This window comes from Lactuca serriola, chromosome 8 (assembly GCF_051521515.1).
Source record: "Lactuca serriola cultivar US96UC23 chromosome 8, Lser_US96UC23_V15, whole genome shotgun sequence".
NCBI lineage: Eukaryota > Viridiplantae > Streptophyta > Magnoliopsida > Asterales > Asteraceae > Lactuca > Lactuca serriola.
The window spans coordinates 84,009,553-84,028,246 of NC_136415.1; the positions used below are offsets into that span (position 1 = coordinate 84,009,553).

General features: G+C 33.7%; 2 protein-coding genes and 1 long non-coding RNA gene across 5 annotated transcripts; 2 read left to right on the top strand and 1 right to left on the bottom strand.

Moving 5' to 3' along the window:
* Positions 1 to 4,595: 4,595 nt before the first annotated feature.
* On the bottom strand, positions 4,596 to 13,885 carry LOC145065657 (uncharacterized). The gene is made up of 2 exons (XR_013688505.1): positions 13,783 to 13,885; positions 4,596 to 4,758 (listed from the first exon to the last, which is right to left on the bottom strand). It is a non-coding gene; the product is annotated as an uncharacterized LOC145065657 (long non-coding RNA).
* On the top strand, positions 9,236 to 14,560 carry LOC145065656 (serine/threonine-protein kinase Nek2-like). Of its 3 annotated transcripts, none has more exons than XM_079012688.1 (15): positions 9,236 to 9,475; positions 10,380 to 10,501; positions 10,590 to 10,656; positions 10,814 to 10,879; positions 11,209 to 11,255; positions 11,332 to 11,377; positions 11,489 to 11,569; positions 11,665 to 11,707; positions 11,804 to 11,853; positions 11,924 to 12,005; positions 12,210 to 12,259; positions 12,445 to 12,518; positions 12,630 to 12,681; positions 13,256 to 13,687; positions 13,827 to 14,560. In XM_079012688.1, the coding sequence occupies exons 2-15, from the start codon at positions 10,416 to 10,418 to the stop codon at positions 14,337 to 14,339; spliced, it is 1,689 nt and encodes a 562-aa protein (XP_078868814.1). In that variant the 5' UTR covers positions 9,236 to 9,475; positions 10,380 to 10,415; the 3' UTR covers positions 14,340 to 14,560. The 3 variants fall into 3 exon arrangements, with proteins under 3 accessions (XP_078868814.1, XP_078868815.1, XP_078868816.1); XM_079012689.1 differs by having other exon boundaries at positions 10,383 to 10,501; XM_079012690.1 differs by lacking the exon at positions 9,236 to 9,475 and having other exon boundaries at positions 9,602 to 10,501.
* Positions 14,561 to 15,023: 463 nt separating this feature from the next.
* LOC145071041 (2-oxoglutarate (2OG) and Fe(II)-dependent oxygenase superfamily protein) lies at positions 15,024 to 17,085 on the top strand. Its single transcript, XM_079017981.1, has 2 exons — positions 15,024 to 15,407; positions 15,856 to 17,085. Exons 1-2 carry the CDS (start codon positions 15,135 to 15,137, stop codon positions 16,822 to 16,824), a joined length of 1,242 nt encoding a protein of 413 aa, XP_078874107.1. The 5' UTR covers positions 15,024 to 15,134; the 3' UTR covers positions 16,825 to 17,085.
* Positions 17,086 to 18,694: the final 1,609 nt, after the last annotated feature.

Here is an 18,694-nt window from a genome sequence, read left to right on the forward strand (position 1 = left end):
CAACATAAATAAATCTATGTCTTTTCTCAATTAATAGCAACATACTTACAAAACAAAAACTAGAAACCATATGATAATTAAAATCATGAGACCACATACCTTTTCTTAGTTCCAATCAAGCTAATCAGACACTTGAAGTCTCCTTGGAATACTAGCTCCAAAATATGATATCCTCTAATACATCACCCCCAAAAATCAAGCAACCCTAAGATTGAAGGAGAGAGGGGAGATGATGGAGAAATTCAGACTTCTCTATGTGGAGATGGGGTGGCCGAAAATACAAAGGGTATGCCCATTTATATAGATGTTTGATAATCTCATAAACCTAGGATTTGAATTCAAAATAATAATATTTTAATCCAATAATTATCTAGTTTCCTTTTATCAGTTGGAGGCTTCCAAAAACCCTATCCAAGGGCATAAAACCGTCCACCATATAGGGAGTTTATTGATCCTCTCTTTTATTCGACTATTAAACAACTATAGCTCAACCCTTGCACCTTTAATTAATTTTAACTAGTAATGTGGTCCATGCTTTGCATGGTTCATATGGGTTTTCTTTATTGGATTTTATGAACATATGTGAATATAGATTGCATTTCAAAATAAACGTTAATAACGTTGGTAAATAAGCAAAAGATGTGAAATAAATGGATAACGTTAAAAAAGTGGAAGTAAGTTCCTCTGCTTATGTGTCGTCTTGAATAATTTGGTGCGTAGTGAACGAAAGGTAAACGAAAGTTGGTGTGCAAGGTTGTTTGTTGTTTTTTCTTTCATCTGGAGCTGTTTAAGTAGGTTTTCATAAGCGATTCCTAGTTTGTTTGTGGTGGTTTCATGCTGATAAATGATATATTTGATTAAAATTTTCATGTTTTCTGTGATTGGATCTTCTTGTTCTTAGAAATGAATGAAACACAATGCTATTTCTTCCATTTAGTCCTTTTTTATATTGTTAAGGGTGAACTGCGTATAAGTATAATAACAACATACTTTATTCTCTCCACCGACATGGGCAATCTAACAATGTACTTACAATTTAAATTAGTAAAAATTAATAAAAGTAAAGTATATTGTTATTTTATACAATTTGCAAACCTGATTTCAATCAGATGCTTGGAGCAACTCTCTATCAGCACACTCCATGATCCTTGTCTTCATCTCAGGCCTAAAAAAGTGCATAATAAGCGCTTCAACTACCCAAATTATATGCGCTTCAATATGCTTATTCACTTCCTGAAGCATATCAATCTCCTCTAATTTTTCATTCCCAACTTTCACCCTTTCCATAATCATCTAAAGTCGTCTAGTTCTAATTGACTTATCCATCACAATAATAAAAGCATTCCTAGATCTATATTGAAGCGCTTTCAGTGCATCAAAATGCATCAAGACATCATTATAAAAGTCTTTTGTAAGCAAAGGGATTTACCTACGAAACGGTTTTCTTTCAGTTCACCAAAGCTATAAAAATCATCTATATTCATGGAACAAGGACCAAAATGGAAAAGGGAAACTTTTTGGGACCAAAATTAAAAATATCAACTCTAGTTGGGAAGCAATAATAGTCATTTTACTTGGACTTAGGATGAAATACATTACAAAAACCTCAAAAAGGGACTAAAACTGTAGGAGAATTTTTTTTGGGGCCAAGATTGCATTATATTAACTACATTTTAGGACCAAAAAAATTTATTTTATTTGGATTTAGGACCAAAACATTATGAGAACCTCGAATAAGAACCAAAAGTTGCAAGAGAAACTTTTTAGGACAAAACGTGCAAAAATTAACAATACAGAGGGACTAAAAATGTCATTTAAATTAAATTTTTCAAAGGACAAATTGAATAGGAACTTACGAAGTAGTTTCTTGGCCTCCACCTTCACACGGATACACCCACTGCTATAAAAGATACCATCAGGCTTCACATCAAGCTTTTATGTTCTCTAACGACAACTGTTGGAATTAAGAAATAATTTAAATTGAGCAACCATCACACATCTTGTTGGACATCTGAATATAAATCCATATGCTTTAGGGAGATCTTTTCGTGTGATTATTGGTATCACACTATTAGGAGGTGCACTCATTTTCCTAAGTGCCTCAACATTGTCTCAGGTACCTAAAACAGAAAAAAGAAATAAAAATTGTTAATCAACCAATGTTTTTAAGGTAAGAGGTTAAAATTAGGAAAGATAATTATTTATTCACCTATCAACCAATGTTTTTAAGGTAAGAGGTTAAAATTAGGAAAGATAATTTCCTTGTGGTCGATTGCTTGGAGTTATAAGAGTCTAGCACCAATAATGTGGATGCCTCAAGTGGAATCACAGATCACCAAACAACTTGGAAAACTTGAGAGAATAGTATGCACTTGTAGAAATCGGCCCACCCTTGTTCACTCACACACTAGTGTCATTTCATGTGCCAAAGAACTCTTTATATAGTATGGTGGCTTAGGGTTACATCCATGTAAACCCTAATACCCATGACCATTCATTTCCAAAGGATCCATGGGTTAAAAACTCCATGGACTATCCATGCAAGCTTAACCCATTTTAAATGAACTTTGGCCAATTATATATATATATATATATATATATATATATATATATATATAAGAGTCCATATCTAATTAGTCTCTTTTGACCACTAAATTAATTTCAAATTAATTCTTGATCAATACTTAATTAAATAATATGATTTCATATTAATATATTATAACTTATAATATATTAATAAGTCATAACTATACCATTCTCAAAATATTATCCATACAAATTGTTTCGGTGAAGTGCAACTGAAATGGAGCATGTCGGGTCGGGTCAAGTACAGACCAAATATAGTTACGAACTTAGACACCTTATCCAACACATGTAACATCCGATTTTCATGTAAGTTTATTTTTAATTTAAAATTTAACTTTGGGAGTCGCCACGGCGTGGTGAGGCATTTTCTCGTTGCGGGTCTCTTTTGACTCGCCACGACATGGCCACCTTTGACGTCTTAAACTCTAATTATCCAAGTTTCTCACTCTATTTATAAGAATGAGGAGGCTAGGGTTTTCTCACCCTCAGCCTCCACCACCATCTTTAACTCAGAAGAAAATCTAATTCCTTTTCCCTCCATTGTTAAAGCTTTTTTTAGTGCTTTTGAGAGTTTTGGAGGAAGAAGCAAGAAGGAGTAAGCCAAGGATCAGCATGAAAGTCCCCATCTCCCTTCTTATCTTGATTCTGGAACCTTATAAGTGTTCAAGGCTCCACCTTTTTTTATTATAGGGTGCTAGATCTTTTATTTTGTCTCGTTTTCTTCTTGATCTTGTTAGATGGGATGGTGAGATTTCATAAAGGTTGCAACTTTACGAATCTCTGGATCATTTGCAGTAGTTCACGGTTTGGATCTGAAGTTTGTTAGGTCGTTTGAGCCATGCATAAGATTTTGTTCATAAACCCCATTTTGACCTATATTGATTTCAAGACATGCATGTCTAAAAAGCACCGATCTTTAAGTTGGTTATAGTATTATAAGCTCTTTTGGAGAAAAGGGGTTAGAAACTTAAGGGATTAAGTGCTTCTTGATTAAGCTCATGCCATGGTTGTGTCTTATGGACATAAAAGTTGAGATCTAGACCCCCTTGGTGAGTCTCAAGGGATAAAGTTCAAAACTTTATCCATTTATACAATAAAAATGATCAGATATGGACTTTAAAACCTTTCGGATCATAGTAATTGGCTTAACCTGTTAAGACACTTTGAGCCCAATAACCATAACATGGCCATAGTGGCAACTGGGAAAAACGTGTATGTTTTTTCGTTTGAGGGCCACGATGTGGTCAAGGATGGCCACGACATGGCGAGTCAACTTTGACCGTTTTGATTTTGTGATGCGGGCCCTAGTGTGGAGGATCAGGCCCTTGTGTTCCTAGAGGCCTACGATCGTGTGGCAAAAGGGGTTTCACAGAAATGGCCATAAATTTGGCTATGGGGCTCTGTTTTGGGCCTACGACCTGTCAAATCGAAGCTTGGAGCAATGAGCACGTCTAGATAAGTACCTGAAGGGGACTTACCCATTTTTTAGTCCAAAAATCACTTTCTAAAGGGAGTTATGAACAATTTTGTTATTTTTCCATAATTTTTGGGTTTGTATTTGGACCATGGACCTTTAGGGTTTCATTTTACTTTCTGTTTCTTACTTAACTGTTGTTGATGTAATTTGCATGGTCGGTGATCAATTTTATGAATTTTCAATTTTCTCCCAAAATTTTGTGCGTGTTAACCCGGATTTTGAAGCTAATCCCACAATATTCATAGAGTTAACGTGGTTTTAAAGAGATTTTCATTGTTATTCTTTTAGAATCAACAAGTTCATTCTTGTTTATCTTTGTTTGTTTTTGTACGTTGCATCACTTTGACTTTTGACTTGTGTTGACTTTTTGTCAAACCCCTAGTTTTGGAAGGAAAGTTAAGGGTGTATTTTGTACGGCTGTATAGGTGGTTTATAGCATTTGTATTCTTCGCAGTAGGAGCAATAGCAATTGATCATCATTTATTAGGCGAGTCTCTTCACTGTACTCGCGGGTCGAAGTGTACAACGTAAATTTTCAAAACAAATTTTCACTTTTAAAAATATCATTTCATTCACAAATCATCAAAATCCAGTGTATCACATGTCAATAGAACATATCCCAAGATCACAATACATAAAAACTCCATAAGTGTGTACAGATCATGCCGACGCCTTCCCACGATCCTTACTGGTACCTGAAACACATAACACACAACACGGTAAGCATAAATGCTTAGTAAGTTCCCCAAAATACCACATCCAACACATACTCCGGTCGATGTGTCTCAATGGGACCCTCTAGTCCCATAGCTCGTTGGACCCTCTGGTCCGGTCATAGCTCGTTGGACCCTTCGGTTCGGTCTATACAACACATAGCATACATATATCACAATGCACATAATCTCATACATACACATAGCACACAAGACACACCGGTCTACTTATAGATACCACTCTAGGTAATGTATAGTGAGAAGACTTACCTCGGGTAACTCGGATAATCTCGCGCTCGAAATATTGATCTAGCCTCCGCCTAACCAAATAAACAATTTCCACAATAAATAACGGCCCCCAAAGGCTAGGTTGCTCTTTCTACAATCCCACATAATGGTAAAAGACCATTTTACCCCTCCCTGACCCAAAAGTCCAAATGTTGACTAAAACCCTAAAAGTCAACGAAAGACAACTCAAGTCAACAGTCAAACTTTGACCAGACTCGCCGAGTGTACTCGTGTGACTCGGCGAGTCCATGCGTGTCCTCTAACTCCTCGTAATGCCTCACTCGACCCGTCGCGTGAACCTTCCACTCGACGGGTTACCACAGGAAACGAATCACGGGGCAACCAACTCGACTCGTCGAGTTCCCTTCTGGACTCGGAGATTTTCCTTCATAGCAACGCTCAATTGACCTTCTGAGGTCAGATCTGTTTCTCTAACCTATAGATTTGACCACCCCATGCCCAATAATCACATAAAGGTCAAATCTTGACACTCATGCAACGCACACAAGGCTTCTTTTGGTGAAATGGCTTCTAAAATGGCAAACTAGGTTCATTTCCTCCATGGAACAACATAAATCAGGATAGATAATGCCCTTTGGACCCCTAAAGGTCCAGATCCAGAGTCTAACACTCAAAGGAACAACATATGCATCAATTCAAGCCAATAAAGGGGTAGAGAAAACCCTAGATTTAATGATCTCATACAAAACAGAAGAAGGGGTCGTTTTATTACCTCAACAATGAAGACCCAAGCTTGAAAACCACAGAATAACAACCCCCTTGACCTTCTCTTGCTGGAAACACCTTCTACTTTGCAAATCCACACCAAAAAGGATCAAAATAGCTCTCTTTCTCACACAACTCGTTCAAGCTCTCTAGGGTTTCTCTCTCTCTGGACTGGTAGTCGCAAATGAGGGCTATAAGGTCCCTTAAATAGGGAACAGGCCCAAAGATTTAGGGTTTCTGACCTCAGCGCGGACTCGTCGAGTCCCTTCATTAATCCGAGTCATCAGACGCGATCCAACTCGACGAGTCTAGGCATCAACTCGTCGAGTTCCTCACCTTTACTTAAAATAAATAATAGAAAATACAGACCTGGAAATCCGGATGTTACATGAAGGGGGTGAAATAGACCCAGTTTAGCTTCGAGCTGTTGAAAGATACCGAAGGGGGTGAAATAGACCCAATTTAGCTTCGAGCTGTTATGTATGTCTAGTGTGTGGTATTTTGGGGAAACTCACTAAGCTTTGTGCTTACAGTTTTATGTTTATGGTTTCAGGTACTTCTGGTTTGAAAGGGAAGGCCTGACATGATCGCACCGCATCTATCAACATTTCGCATTTTATGACATGATTTTTACTCTGATAGCTATTTTATACATTATCACATTTTGATGGATTTTGGAACGAATGAATGATGTTTATGTTAGTTTTAAAATAAAATTTTACATAGTAATTTCTGGGAAGTTATGGTTCAAATCTTGGAGGACAGTTTTCTTCCTTTGATTTCGAGACTGGAATATCATTAATTACCTCCATAACCCTTACACCTACTCAGATTTCACCCATATTTTTACATTATAAGTCGAGCCAACTTTGGCAACAGGTTTTCAAACGGTTCCATGATCTTTTCCACATATGTTAACTAACAATCGATCCTATTATCCTTCATAGGTTTCACTGGTCGCATACACAATGTAATAACCTCATCCACCTTTTGAGCTTTTACTTCTTGTTCTTTCCTCTAATCTTCTAAAGACTATTTTTTATAGTCCTCGCCCCCTTCTTGATCATCGTTATTGTTAGTCTTATAGATGGAGACATTCTCATCAATCCCATTAGTTATTTTCATCGATCAATTAACTACCTCTCTTACATGAATCAAGTACTCAACCTCTCCAGCACAACATAATTGTTTTCAATAAATTACTTTTTGTTGCATAGTACATATATACATTCTCCCACAGTTCATGTTCCCCTCCATATTTAACTTACCCTACAATCCCACCACCTTCTTAAACACTCCATTCCTCCATGCAAGCAATGAGATATTTTCTACTTCAATCCAAACCATCCATTCTTCAATCATATAGTTTTTCGTTACATGTTTAATTTCTGAGAAAATTTGTTTCATACTTTGTTTTTTCTTAAAAGCCATACATGCAGATTTAGAATTAAATACGATCCACATCCAAAGACCCTTACATGATTAACCACCAACTCCGAAAAACCTTATTTATAAGAATACCATACATGTTCTCCATACAACTTACCTCCTTAACCTAAGCCAACACCACGTCTACTGAATCCTTCACCAGCAACAACTCTTTATCTTCAAGAACTATCTTTTTCATATGTGTAAGAGGGATAACTTGATGGTCTTTAACATCTCCCCTTTTACTACATTTGAATAAAATGAAGGACCAACCCCATGATTATAATTATAATTATAATTATTCTTTGCATCCTCCACTTTCCTTGCCGAGTTAGGGTTATCATGTTTAAATCTTGCCAACGATACAAACAAACGAAACTGATCAATCCATTCTTCATAAAGTTTTTTTTAACAAAATCAATTACATTCACCAATCCAATGAACAGAATAAAGCCCAATGTCGCCTTGCCTTGGATTGTTTTTGTGCTATATACATGTTATCGACTTTTCCATGCAACATACACCACTTCCACAGAGCTGTAGAATCCATGTGATAGTGAAATTTTTTTTATTAGAAAGACGAAGTGAGGCTATCAACATCACACATCTAGGTATTTTGAATTGGTCTACTCGTTTCTCTCTTATAGCCCCCATTTTGATCGACTTTGTCTTCGTTCCTCTGAAATCACTACCTAGTTCGCCAAACTCATCCATCAACCTCCATTCTATACCTATTCCCGACTAGATTGTTCCCACCCCCACCCCAACGTGCCTTAATTGGAAAACCAAGGTCAACATGAAGTCAACTTTGTTGTTGTAGTTTTTTTTGGAAAAATCAAATATCATATATTTACTTATTTCTTATAGCACTACTTTATTTTTTTCTATATAACATTGTATTTTTATTTTATTTATTTTTTATTAGCTTAAAAAGTCTATCTAATTATAATCTTTATATATTTTTGTTTTTCTATAGTAATGAAAATTATTTTGTATGTTGATGATGTTATTATAACAGATGATATTGTTTCTTTTATGAAAATCAGATGTTCATATTTGCAAATCTAAATTAGATAATGACTTGTAAAGATAATTTGAGTTTTGGATTCTACACATTTATATATATATATATATATATATATATATATATATATATATATATATATATATATATATATATATATATATAGGGTTAGGTTCATGTGAGACGGCCTAATTTTGTGAGACCGTGAAACACATTTTTTTATTTATTATTTATTTTTTTTTAATTTTTTTTAGTTAATTCAAGTTCCGAAAATAATATTTAAAAAAAAGAATTTTTTGATTTTTCCATTTATTTTGCATTTTAAAATTATTTTTAGAATATGTACGGTGTAATATTCTATTTAGAATATTTCACGTATTTTTCAAAAAAAATTGGATTTTTTTTTATTTTTTTTATTTAATTCAAGTTCCGAAAATAATATTTAAAAAAAGAATTTTTAGATTTTTCCATTTATTTTGCATTTTAAAATTATTTTTTAGAATATGTCAGTGTAATATTCTATTTAGATTATTTCACGTATTTTTCAAAAAAAACGGATTTTATATATTTATTTTTATTTTTTTTAGATAATTCAAGTTCCGAAAATAATATTTAAAAAAAGAATTTTTGGATTTTTCCATTTATTTTGCATTTTAAAATTATTTTTAGATTTGGTGTCACGGTCTCACAAAATTAGAATGATCTCAAATGAACCTGAACATATATATATATATATATATATATATATATATATATATATATATATATATATATATATATATTACCAATAAGTTTACATAAAATATATATATATTATCTGTGACATTTAAAGATAATTTAACAAATTTAATAAATGACAAAAATGAGTATCCAACCAATAGTGTTTTTCTAACAATCCGTGATGAAAGTTGATCACCTCTTTCACAAAAAGAAACATTGAGAGCACGTATTCCATTTCTAGTATTTAAATTCACGTTATTTTTGCTTTTGCTTTGCTTTCTTTTCAATTCTTTTGCCGCCCCCTTCTCTTCTTCTTGTTCCCTCCGTCTATGACACCTTCAACCCGTTATCCTTATTTTAATTCAAATGCTCAGTCAAATCAATATACAACAGTTTCTTCATTTCTCTGTACATTTCTGGAAAACAATTGTTTGTTAATTTAAACCGTTTCTCTGTTTGCTTCTTTTTAATGGAAATCCGGTTTTCATGACTTTGCTTCATCTTCGATACCAGGTACTACATTATCTCCTTGCATCTCTCTTTCTACATTTCGCCTGATTTTGGTTTCTAAGCTACATACATTGATCGATCATCCTGGTTTATTTTGTGAATTTTAGTAATTGCGCTTTAGGTTTTCTCTAATTGATTCTCAATTTGTTGTTCATCGATCACTTTACTGATAATTCATTGAATTAGTGTTATATTTTGATTTGATGTTTCAATTGTAAGATCAAGAGTTAGGAGAAACGGTCGATTTTTTTTTTATCATATTACTATGTTTTAAATTGATAATCATACAATTTATTAAGAAAACAGGCCATTCCATAGGAGGTTGCCTAATTAAAGTGGCGTATTTAGGGGGTGATTGCATTTGAAATGTTTTAAAGTGATTATGCGATTGAAGAATCCGAAGATAACTTGAGTAAAACCATAGGTAATCTTACATTTCGATATTCAGTTTTGGTACATCAACTTTATTAAAAAAATCATTATCACTCTAAAGGCAAGTCCCTGTCATGATATTCCGATGCTTTTGCATATTATTGAGAAGGACTAATTAGGAAGGATGAATGCGAAGGCCAGCTTACTTACTTACCTATTTGATTGGATATAAGGTTGGTGTTGATAGAGAACCTATAACAACAATAGTCATATTCTAGTTGTAATGTTCATTTATTGCAAGTAAAATGTCACCAAACCAATCTACGTTCCCATGTCACTTGTTGTAATCTGAATTTGTATTTGTATAAGAACAGCTTTGAAAGTACTTTTGCTTGTAACATTTTTGAAAACATGTGTTATTTAGACATGATACGTACGTACATGCTCTAAATTGGTCTCATTTACAATTGATTTTGACACTTTTGAGGCATGTTATAATGGTTGCAAACAAGTACTGAAATTCATGCAAATAAAGCAGAGTGGAATATAAGAGAGTGTTGGGGTTCATCAGATGGAGAACTACGAAATACTAGAGCAGATTGGGAAGGGTTCCTTTGCTTCTGCTCTACTTGTGAGGCATAAACGTGAAAAGAAAATGTGAGGCTTCTATGTCTATTGTTTAAATCTTTCAGATATATGGTATTGATCTAGGTCAATTCGATTGATGAAAACTCTACACTTTCAGGTATGTTTTGAAGAAAATCCGACTTGCCAGACAGTCTGATAGAACCCGTAAATCTGCCCTTCTGGAGGTTTCTATTCCTTTCATATATTGAATAAGTAATACAAACATTATTCATATAATAGTATGTTGTCCTAATGGTGCATGTGAGGTTAACCTTTTGGAAAACAGCATCATTTTAAATTTAATCCAAATTATGGGAACTTATCTGGTTCTGTTTTGTGCAGATGGAGCTTATTTCCAAAGTACAAAATCCTTTTATAGTAGAATACAAAGATTCATGGGTAGAAAAGGTATAGGTTCTTGTATTATCAATTGGAGTATGAAACTTCTCAGTCTCATGAAAATTGCAGCATCTTACTACACATGGTTTAAGGAAACTATGCAACTATTTCTCAAATATATATATAAATAGAAGAATCTTGTGAACCTAAATAAATATCATCATTTCCCATGTAATGATCATGAGGATAAATAGGTAATCGTAACATAAAAAAAAAGGCCAAAACACAGATTTTGCAATTTCCATGAGACATAATGGAAAGGGAAGTCTTATAAATTATTTTTTCTGGCCATTATGCCCTCACCCCCATCTAGAATTCTGAAGCTTTCTGTGTTTCAGGGTTGTTATGTGTGTATTATTATAGCTCATTGCGAAGGAGGCGACATGTAAGCTATGTTGTTTATCAATTTATTACTTTATTATAAGATTGTTGTTGATGTTCACAATTATTTGTTCATTTAGGACTGAAGCAATCAAAAGAGCCAATGGAACTCATTTCCCTGAAGAGGTGAACTCAATGTTTGTACACAGTTAGAGTTGCATGAAAAGGGAAATCAAACACATGGTTTAATAATATATTAAACTTTTTCTTCATGTTTATATTTTTTTAAATATGCAGAAACTCTGCAAATGGCTTGTTCAACTCTTAGTGGCCCTTGATTACTTGCACGTTAATCATATCCTCCATAGAGATGTTAAGGTTAATACATTTTTCTGAATTGTTTCTACATATTCAGCTGGATTTATTTGAAAACCAGAATATGATGTAACTTGATAATTCCATTTATATTTCAGTGTTCAAATATATTCTTAACTAGAGATCAAGAAATCCGACTTGGTAATGGTTGACTGTTTTGTACTTTAAAACTATGAAATCCTAAAAATGTTGCACTTCATGGTTTTAATTAGCATTAGTTTGTTTTGTCATGTTCAGGTGATTTTGGTCTTGCTAAAATGTTGACTTCTGATGATCTTGCATCCTCTGTAAGTATATTGCTATAATGGTCTTGTTTTACTAAAGGCCAACTTTTGCTCACATGTGTTTTAATTTAAGGTTGTGGGTACTCCTAGCTACATGTGTCCTGAGCTTCTTGCAGATATACCTTATGGTTCTAAGTCAGATATCTGGTCTTTAGGTAATTTCCATATTTTTTTTATTCAGATTCATTTTAGTTGTTAGGGTCTGTTTGGTTGGATGGAATGAAATGACAAAGGAATGGAATTGACGAGGTATTGGAATAAGCAAGATAATGGAATGAGTCATTACATTCCTATGGAATGAACCATTCCATTCCTTCCTTGATTCCATCCTAACTAGATAATGCACTCGTTACATGCAGGATGTTGTATATATGAAATGATGGCTTTCAAGCCTGCCTTCAAAGCTTTTGTAAGTCTATCTTTTGTTTTAATGAACTTTTACTCCTTAGTCCTTTCTCCCTTCATTCCATGAAATTGCAGTGTTTGACTTTGACTTAGCACTTAGTTTTAAACATAAGTTTGACTAGTAACCAAATGTCTTAAATACCCTGGATTATAACTAATTGTTTGGTTTGAAATCTAATTTCTGAGCAGGATATGCAAGCTTTAATCAACAAAATAAACAAATCTATAGTCGCCCCACTTCCAACCATGTACTCCGGTGCATTGTGAGTTTTTTTTTTTTTTTTTCTTTTTTTAAATATATTTATGAGCCTCTAAAAACTTTAACTTTAAAGGATTTATTTTTCTGACTTTTTATTTATTTTTTTTGTTTCTAGTCGTGGGCTTGTTAAGAGCATGCTGCGGAAAAATCCAGAAACGAGACCAAGTGTATGCAAACTTGTTCCTCTTTTTACCCTTTTATTAGTTTTTTTAGAGCTTAATTCATTTTACACTGCTATAAAATAATTTTAAAGATATTAAACTTAGGGGTTGTTTCTTTTTGATTTAATATGTTTAATGGGTTAAACACTTAATCTGGACAGCTAACTATACACGACTGTTTCTTTTTGAGTTAATTTGGACAAATTGACTTCATGGAAAACCTGGCTTAATGTATTAAGATGCTAACCATTTACCTATTTGCTTTTTTTCCTCCTAAGTCTCAACACATCTCACATGAATATTGTGAAATTTGTTTTTTGGAATGTAAGAATAAAATCATAAAATGATCATCTAATCTTATTCAGTCTATACAAAAAAAACAGACTTTATGTATGCAATAATTTATCCGAACAAACATCATTGCATATTCAGTCAGTTTACTCATATAAAACTTAACAGAAAAAAAAAGGGAAAGAAAAAACCTTAGTCTTGCAATATTTAAATTCATTTGGTTGTGTGAAAAAACATTAAAAACAGTGTATACTTTGGAAATTGAAATTATTTTTTTACACATTTCCAGGCTGCAGATTTGCTCAGACATTCACATCTACAACCATACGTACATAATCTTAATCTAAACTTGAACCCCCCAAGACACCACCATACATATCCAGTCCATTGGACTGATTATACATACGAAAAGAAAACAACATTCATTGAACCTCAACCTCAACCTCAACCTCAACCTAAAATGGTTCACTCTCATAGTCATACAACACAAACCCAATCTTTCAGCAGTGATCGTGCCTTAAATCCTAGTGTATCTGAACATGATTTGTCAACATCATTTACTAGAAACCTATCAACTCGTGGTATCCATGAAAAGAAACCAGTTGTTAAGACACCAAGTGTTACCAAAACCCTAAGATCCACACCTGTAAAAGCTAATGCTACTCCTAGAAGACATTCTTCCTTGCCAAATATAACCAGAGGTGGTTCGGATCATCAATTGGTATGTCCATAATATTAAACTACTTATTAGAAAAGAAATAACAGATGCTATAATAAACAAATAAACAAAAGCAGAGTAGGTTACTGATTTCTTACATTTAACCCCTAATATTTGAACTCTGTGGTTGTTTGATTATCAGCTCCCGGAATCAAGAACTCCAGCCAGAAAACCACCGCGAAGGAAGATATCTGACCCAAAATCCAACACATGTCTTTCTAGTATCGAGTCTCCAGATGTATCGGTCAACGATCCACTGATCAACAAGATGACGGAGATGCCGTTAGGCTCAACGGAAGAACGCCTGATCCTAACCTCATCGGTATGTTCTTCCGGTACTTACATCAACAGCAGGAAGGAATCCGTTACAACCGACCATTGCTCGGTCAAAACGATTGACCAAACCCACACAAAAACCGTAATAACGGGGGATGGTCCGCGTAGGTTTGACACGTCGTCGTATCAGCAACGAGCAGAGGCGTTAGAAGGGTTGTTGGAGTTTAGTGCGCAGTTGATGCAGCAAAAACGTATCGAAGAACTAGCGGTTTTGTTGAAGCCGTTTGGACCGGAGAAGGTGTCTCCGAGAGAAACTGCTATTTGGTTGTCTAAAAGTTTCAAGGAAAGTGGTGGTGGTGTTGTTGCTGGGAATTTTTAGGGTATTTGGAATTTGATTTCAAGAGTGCAATTGCCTTTGTAAGTATCCGTGAACTGCTTGCTCATGATTTGATGATTTGTGAATTGTAATTTGTAAATACGTGAGAGATAGAAGGGGGTTGTTTCAAGTTTGAGATGATCTGTGAGTTCTATCTTCTAAGATGATTTAATTTACGAATCACATAATACTTTTCTTTTTCTTTTGAAAAATTAGTTGTTAAATCTGTGGTTCAGAAATCTGATTACCGGACCAGGAACCATAAAAGATTAAGAAGAATATGATCAAAATTAGAAATAACGTGTTGTTTGCCGGTTGTGAAAATGTATTTGACAAATGAGGGGTTGCGTGTGTAAAATATATACGAAAATTTTAATTATACGGAAAATTTAAATGCTAAGGAGTCAAAGTAAAATGGTGCAAAGTGTAGGAAAATCAGATTGAGGTTTTCTTAAGAAATCATATTAGAATGCTATTCTCGGCTCATCCACATGCATAAAAATAAACATATAAAAATTATTTTTTTTATGAAGTTAATAAATGATAGTTACTAAAAAATATCAAATTATAAATATTACGTGGATAAACATGAAAATTTAGAAAATAAAGACATTGAAAATAATATTTCACAAAATTCAAAAAAAAGAGTCAAAATAATATTTAAAAAAGAAATAGAGGAGTGGAAAATATTATTTTAAAAAGCAGAGGGATAGCAAGTGGCGATGGACATTAATCCCCAAACGAAGCGTTCAGTTGAGCGTTGACATTAATCTCTTGCCCGCCAAAACCTTAACCATAATGGAAGATGGTCAAACCCTGGAACTCTATGATCTCCACTACTCTGATCTTATGGCATTGTCTTCTTCAGATCACCGGTTACCAACAACTTCCGAAAACACCTCATATTTGGAATCAGTGATGAACACGGTCATGAAAAACCTAGGTCCGTCCGGTTCTGGTCTTCTTGCCGTCACCGGAGTCCCCAATGCTTCCGCTCTCCGCCAAACACTGCTTCCAATGGCTCGAAAGCTTGCTCTTCTTAACAATGAAGATCGCAAACGCGTACTCAAGGTAATGCGTTTGATAACGCAAAAATAAGTTGTTGATTCGAGAGATGTTGCTTACCTGTTTGATGAAATGCCTGAACCAAGTGAATTAGCTTCTGAGTTTTGATCTTTTTTAGTTGGATTGATCAGCTAGTTTTGAATATAGAAAGAGAGTTATTGCTTACATATGTTCACAAAGGGGTGTTTGGATGTGCTGCCAGCGATCAGTTATCTAATGTTTATCTGTTTGGATTCTGATTCTGATTTTGACAATTAAATATAAACTACCTGACTCTCAGTCAGATCTAAGCTATATCATTCAAATTCTTGAAGTTTGCAATAAATCACTTTCACTTCTAAATTATATCATTCAATATATCACTTCTGAGATTGCACATCCAAACACCCCCTAAATTGTAACAGAATGATACAATTTCTTTCAAAAAGCTGAGTTATTGGAGGCATATCTGCAGGGTCATGGGTTAGGGAGTGATGTTCCACTGAAGAACATAGATAGAACAGTTTCCCCTTTCGCTATGCAATTAAAATACAATCAAACCCTAGACATGACCAGTGTCTGTAACTTAATTCATTCAGAGACTGCATGTCACAGTTCAGATATTGAGAATCTGAACGAATTCAAAAATCTTGGGAACATATTCAAAGAGCTAGGAAATTGCATGATGGATCTAGGCATTCAAGTAGCAAGGGTGTGTGACAAGTTCATTGGTGGACATGAGCTAGAGCAAAGCTTACTAGAATCATGCTGTGCTAAAGGGCGTCTTATTCACTACCATTCATTTCAAGATAACCTTATTCTACAAGCTTCAAATACCAAACAACCCCAAAACAAGACATTCAAAAAAACCATTAGTAATCACTCTGATTTATGGCAGCAGTGGCATTATGATTATGGTGTGTTCACTGTTTTGACAGCTCCAATGTTTATATTTAATGAATCTTCCCAATCATGTGATGGACAAGAATGCCCTTCCCCTAGTGGACATACGTATTTGCAAATATTTGATCCGAATAAGAACAGTGTTGTAATGGTGAAGGCACCTGTTGGGAGTTTTATTGTTCAAGTAGGGGAATCAGGTGATATATTGTCAAAGGGGAAGCTTCATGCAACTCTTCACTCTGTTTGTAGACCTAAAAATTTGGAAAACATGAGCAGGGAGACATTTGTTGTGTTCTTGCAGCCTTCATGGAACAAGAAACTTTCTGTTTATGATTTTTCAGTGGAACATTTGAGTTTGAATGATGGGTATTCAAGAATATGTAATGAGGATAATCAGTTTCAAAATCCAAGTTTGGATGTTGGAAAATTAGTTCCACCACTTTGTGATCGATTGAAAGATGGAATGACATTTGCAGAGTTCTCAAAAGAAACAACAAAGCAATATTATGGAAGCAGTGGAGTGCAGTCGAAGAATAGATAGAATGGTGGAAAGTTGATTGGCTTTTGCCTAATTAACATGTTGATAACAATTTATTGAATCACTAAAATTAATGAAAGTGGTTTGATTTGATTCTCGTAATCATTGGAAATCATCTATAATGGTGGAAGATGATTGACACAATTAGTTTTGTTAATGTAACTCTGAAAGCTATTTAGTTCAATCCATTACAACATTTTTACACAAAATGGTGTGATTTTTTTGTATAAATCCAAACTAATTACACCAATTTTAACACCTAAATATAGATATACAATAATCCTTATATTTATTAGTATATTTACAAATTGGATCCAATTTTTTTTATTGTTATAGCAACTCTGTAAGTTATATTATTAGACAGATATAATAAAAATAAATTATTCGTATATAATTAGTTTCAAAGCATAGAAATTAAAGTATTACGTTTAATATAAAGAGAAGTATTGAATTTTCAAATAAGTTTGAAATATAAAAAAATTAAATTTGGTATACATACTAAATTAATGCCCGCTTAATTCAGTACTACAATATCAGAAAGGAACAGATAACCAATATGTTATTAAATAAACATAAAATGCATAACATTTAAACATAAAGATTCAACAAAGGAAGGAGGATATTTAATTTATCTTCAACAAAAAACCAAAGTTGAACACCAAATATGGGGCATATAAATAGTATATTACAAAGAAACAAATAATCATTATGTAAGTAAATAAACTAAAAATACATAACATTTAAACTACGGATTCAACTAGAAAAAAAAAAAGTTTTAACACCAAATATGGAGCAAATAAATTGTAAACACCAAAATCCAAAATGATGTGACAAATGGTATTGGATTGGAGAGATTTAACATCAAATTTCATATAAAAAGAGTTTTGATGTTGGGCTCGAGATACACTATGATACACATACAAATAAGTGATATGTGGAAATTTTGAAGTTAAGAATCCAAGATATTACATACTCTCATGATAGGGTGACAATTCATGACACGATATGACGAAAATACATAACACGAAACGAAATTAAGACAAAATTGAATTTTGAATTCGTTTTTGTGTCCAGTGTAAAAAACATGACGTAGTGTCGTGTCGTGTTCGTATTCAAGATTCGACATGAAATTGACACAATATTAACTTGTGTTTGTCGTGTATTTGTGTTTATGTGTTTGTTGTGTTTTGTAAGATTAATTTTGAACAAAATAAACTAATGGTTTTTATTAATTTTATCTTTTTTATGTTTGTTGTGTCGGTTGTTTTTATCGTGTTTTGATTGAGTCGTTTTGGTGTTAGTAAAACAAAACACGGCATAATGTTGTGTTCGTGTCATATAAAAATTGTCGTGTCATTTCGTATTAGCTAAAAAACACATCATGATTGTCCGATTTGTCACCTTATGCTATGATAATATCTAATTCTTTTACAAAATTTTCCTTATTTTATCTTTTTATTTCCATTTCCTCGAGTAGGCTATCGTTTTCTGAAATATCTTCTAAGAGATCACATCTTTTATGAAAATAGTCGTGCTGTGCTGTGCCATTTTAAGCCTTCTATGGGGTCCCATCCCATCTTCTAGTGCTGTATGAAAAAAAGTGTAAACATAGTGGGATTGTTTACAACCATCAAAAATACAATATCATTCAGTTAGTCCAACATTTTTATTTACTGTAAATGGACAGTCGTGTGTTGAGTCTCATGAAATGCAGTTGATTTGATGTATCATATGCTTTAACATCATCAACCAATCCAATGTGAGTACTAATTAAATTGATTCCATGATACGACATAAGTGCTTCTTAGCATATTCACATTTCACCATGGCATTATTTGACTCTTGAGAATGATGTTGATGAAACTTAATTTTG